Here is a 4,961-nt window from a genome sequence, read left to right as displayed (position 1 = left end):
TATGCCAAACATTTTATGAGCCACCTGGAAGAAGACTTCCTCAAGAACTGCACCATCAAACCCTTGCTATACTTAAGTTATATCGATGACATCTTCATCATTTGGACTGAAAATCTTCAATCTCTGATTGAGTTCCATCAGAAATTCAACAGTAACCATTCCTCCATCCAACTTTCTCTAGAATACTCCGGTGCCAACATCTCCTTTTTAGACACGATGATCAGTATCCAGAATGATAAAATACAGACCACGTTATACAACAAACCCAGGGACCAACATACATATTTGCACAGAACCAGCAATCACCCTAAACACACCAAAAAAACCCCCCACAAATCACACACCACTGGTTATGACACATCACCCCTCCCTTGAACCTGTATGGAAAATCCTCAAACAATTGCAACCCATACTAGACAGAGACCCTATTCTTAAAAAGATCTTCCCAGAGCCACCCATCCTAGCCTTCAAACAAACACTGAACCTCACTAACCTCATCACCAGAAGCAAACTTCCTCAAGCCCAGAACACACCAAAAGGATCCAGACTGTGCCATGACAAGAAATGCAAAACCTGCCAACACATCTCCACTACCCCACTATTACTACACCCCACAACAGAGCCACCAGCATTCCTGGATCTTACAGCTGCACCTCCAGAAATGTAATATACCTCATCCAATGCACCAAATGCCCTGATGGAAGATATGTAGGAGAGACCAGACAACAACTGCGCACCAGAATGAACGCACACTGGAAATCTATCAAAGACAGAAATACCCAATTACCGGTGGGGGCACATTTCTCACAGGAGGGCCACTCTCTCTCCAATGTCTCAGTCCTGATCCTCAAAGGAAACTTACGAAACACTTCCCAGAGACGAGCCTATGAACTCTGCTTCATCAACCTCCTGGATACTAAAAATCATGGACTAAATATAGACATTGGATTTATGACACATTATAACCTTCCTCACATCTGACTCCCCAGGTATCTCTCCATTTTCATCCCCCTTCTCTCTCTTCCCCCTCCTCTCCCAGCCTGTCTCTCACCCATTGACTCCTCAATCTACATTTTCACTGACTACCTGTCTTGTATGCATACCAGCCCAGCCTCTGGCTTCTTTACTTTTCATTCCATCCAGGAAGAGCACACACCAACTGCTGTAACTTCTTTAGCCTAACAAAGGGTTTTTGAACCCGAAAGCTTGCTTAATAATTATTTTCCAACTATTTGGGTTGGTCTAATAGAAGATATCAGATTCACTCAAGGAACCTTGTCTGCTGGACAAAAAGGCATTTTGCTGGCTTGTTCACATTGCATCTTGCTTAGAGCAAGATGCCAACAGATAGCTAGAAATCACTTGCTTCAGAAAGACAGCAATGTTGGGTGAGAATCAAAAGGGGTGTTGATCATTTTCAGTAGCAATATAGCGCTGATCTTAAAGAAGAGTGCGTGACTCAGGAGGAGCAACAGCAGAAGAAGTCACAGACTTTCCATCTACCACAGAACTGTGAGTAACAGTGCAGGAAATGTGGTCAATGGTTTTTATTGCAGATTGACCTACTGAGTCATAGGGACTTCTTGGCTTGAGAATCTTTGTACTGATAACTTCTTAGGCTGAGAAGGTTAGCATAATGAGGCCAAGCCAGAACCCTGGACCCAGCCAATCCTAATCAAGAGATCAGGGTAAGTCATTCCTGGAACAAGTGCTATCTGCAGAACAGCACCCAGGTCCCAGCTGAGCTGAATGAAGCAGTCAGGAGTCAGTCCCCTGAGCCCGAAGACAGCAGGCTCCACCTGCTCCAGCCTGTAAAAACCAGGCTCAGCCTGCAGCCTCCTTGTCTGGAGGTCCTTGTTCCTGAACTTCTGTGTGTTTTCTTGCTGAACTTCTGGTTTTGACTCCTGGCTCTGGTTTCTGACTCCATTAAGACTAGACTATTGGCATTCCTTGATTCCAGTTCCCTGCTCATGATTCTAATTTGACCTTCAACCTCTGGCTTTTGGCTTATGATCCCTGTTAACTCTCTGCTTTACCTTGTTTCCAGCTTCAGCTTCAAACCCTGGCTTGTCCTGACTTAGGCTACAGCTTCTGAATCTGGGTCTGACACCAGAACCCGTTGGACCCCATTTCCCTTGGAAGCAGCCCAGACTATATTCAAGCTTTGGGTTAGTAATCCCTTAACCAAGACTGCCCATGGTGTGGTGCATAACAGTTAAATTGTTAAGCTTTAGATGCCTTGGCTGAGTTCATCTCAAATCCAGGAGGACTAACAAATGACAATGAAAACAACGCAAAAGTGATGGAGGCTGTCAACTATCCTTTATAGAATATTAGCTTCAGCGATCGCAGAGGTTCAGTTTAGCACTATAATTTAGAACCACGCCTAGTTCAGTTTGCATGAGCTTCTGCTGAGAGTGTGTGAAAAACTCTCCTTAAGATAAAGGCCTCTTGTGCCAGTTATAGACACAACTCTTTCTATTATCCAACCTAAAGTATTTGATTCAACACGTATTGCATGAAGAGAGCTCATACCACTTTGTGACTGAAAATATGCCATTCATCAAGCCCCCTTCACTTATAATGTTGCTTAATAGTTTTTCATGCATTGGTTTAGCATGTTTACAGTATCAGAGGAGCACCTAGCATATTTTTAAGAAACGCAGCAATCAATACTAACATTGAGTGACTATACTTAACAAATGCAGAAGTGTTTTGTGCAGATGGCATGATATACTCTGCATTATATTTTGTTTGGAACTCATCTGTCTCATCAATAGCACATAAAAGAAGTATGTATTCATATAAAAATTAATGAAAAATATTTAAAAATATCTAATTTGTATTCAATCTAGTCATAGACAAAGCCACATTAAATAAAAAAGAAACTCACTGGATTATAGAAGCATTTTTATTCTTTTTATGACAAATTGTACTTTTCAGTTATAGAAATGCTGATTTCTCCATATTAAGAATTATAGTGCAATTCAAAACAGGAGTAAACGTTTCCACATTTTCAGTCTTAACATAGGCGATAAAGTTCTGAACTGACTTTGTTTTCAACAAGCCATTCATTTCTAGGGATCTGTCAAGTTGCTAAAGAAACAAGTCAAAGGTAAAAGATTAAAACATTCTATAAAATGTTTTAATAATGTCTTATCCACAGGAGCACTGAGACAGACACAATGGCTCAAACATTTTATTGCTTCTGGAAAAATTGAACATTGGATTCCTTCACAATCAAACTATTTACTCCAAATGAAAAGAATACATATCATGTAATAATGTATAAGATTAAAAAAAAAGGTTTTGCATTTAAGATGACACTTTAATATAAGGGTGTTGTTTCATATTTCTGCTGCAACAGTCTCTGCTGTTACACAGTATATAAGTACATTTGGTATAGCTCTTATTTATAGTGTTACACCATCAGTGCCTCACCCCCAGTAATATTTTGTTTCCTATCATTAATACGTAGGTCATTCTTGCTCTGTCAAAAGCGGCTTGCGTTCTGGAGGCAGCACAGGCTGTAATTTCTGCCAGCGTCTTGGAGGCCAGAGGATATGAGTAGCACGAGCATGTAAGAGTCCAAGAGAAACCTGCAGCAATAATATAAACCATAGAGATAATAAAACACAGGGGTCTTTAAATATACAGAATATGACATTTTTTAATAGGAAGAAGGAAATACAAAGCAAAGAATTTAGAACCTTTCAATATGAACTACAAACATAATGAAAGGAAAAAGGAAATACACCTTGTAATACCAGGACTAGTTGGGGATTTTACAACAAAGTAATCTTTCTTTGCAAAAATGTTGGACTTTTTAAACTCAAAACTTTATGGGAACATACCAGTTTTGACAAAACTTTGGATTCAGGACCAGAATTGAATTTCTAGTGAAAATGAAAGCAGTATGCCTCATCCCCAGTAGTTAGGGCACTCACTCACCTGTGATGTGAAAGGCCTAGCTTCAAATTCCTTGGTTGCCCAATTTAGGGTGAAGTTACACAGTACACTTAGACCACACAGTGGATATTTTAAACATGAGTGTGGGCATGTTAAGGCTCATTAACTCGTGTTAAGTGGCCTGTGAGCATCTCAAAGTCATGCCACTTTGGGCAAGGGTTAATTCTAGGCCATGCTACTTTAGCTTGTGTTAGGGTAACTTCAGTCTGCTCTGTGGAGATAAATTAGCAATTTACAGTCTTCAAGCATCCCAGGATTTATGGCTCCCGGGCCCTCCTCGTCCCCCGAGCAGGGATAAAGCACAGGTATCCTGGCTCCTAGCCACATCCCTGCTTGTAAGTTAAGGGTTAATACCGTTTCTTTCCTACACTGTTCTGACTTGCTATTAGAAGGCTGGCAACTGCTCACAGCATGTCCCAACTTTACTGCTGCTTAACATTCCACAGATTCCGTATGGTCTAAGTATAACGTGTAACTTGACCATTAGTCTAGGACTTGACCCTGGGTATCCCATGTCCCAGGTAAATGCCCTGTCAAGCAATTGGCTCAGATGGGCAGGCTGATTCTGTGCGCTTCTGTGAAAAAGCAAGAAAAGTTTCAGCTTTGTCTCAATGCAAAATAGGGAAGCTTTTAATCTATGAAATTCTCCTGCAGTGGAAAAGCATATCCCATTCAATATAGCTAACATACATGTCTTTAAATTCGAATGTTCTGCAGATCTGTAGACTTCAGAATTTCCGCATATTATGCTGCAAGTCATCTTATGAATAGAATACTTTGTTTTAAAAAATCCCAACAAATCACAAATTATACTGTTTTCCAGTTATGTAATGCAATTTCAAAAATCCCTCTGTCTGAAACAATGAGTCTAGTTTTCAAATATGGTTAACTGAGATTAAGCATTTAAACTGTATATCTGGATACCAGATATTTTAATATTGTTGTCTACTTACCTATATGCAAAATTTGGGCACTTCTACACATCCTCCGTT

General features: G+C 40.3%; 1 protein-coding gene across 2 annotated transcripts in view; it reads right to left on the bottom strand.

The window, feature by feature from the left end:
- Window positions 1–2,900: 2,900 nt before the first annotated feature.
- Window positions 2,901–4,961, bottom strand: part of IMMP2L (inner mitochondrial membrane peptidase subunit 2) — a 946,737-nt gene continuing 944,676 nt past the window's right edge. For both annotated transcript variants that reach the window (XM_025208916.1, XM_006015959.3), the window contains exon 6: window positions 2,901–3,599. In XM_025208916.1, coding sequence (XP_025064701.1) covers window positions 3,480–3,599 — 120 coding nt within the window. In that variant the 3' untranslated portion in view covers window positions 2,901–3,479. The remainder of the gene's footprint in view (window positions 3,600–4,961) is intronic.

Source organism: Alligator sinensis, unplaced genomic scaffold (genome assembly GCF_000455745.1).
Source record: "Alligator sinensis unplaced genomic scaffold, ASM45574v1 scaffold297_1, whole genome shotgun sequence".
NCBI classification, from domain to species: Eukaryota; Metazoa; Chordata; order Crocodylia; family Alligatoridae; genus Alligator; species Alligator sinensis.
The sequence above is the reverse complement of the archived record's forward strand: the minus strand, read 5'-3'. Positions and strand labels throughout refer to the sequence as shown.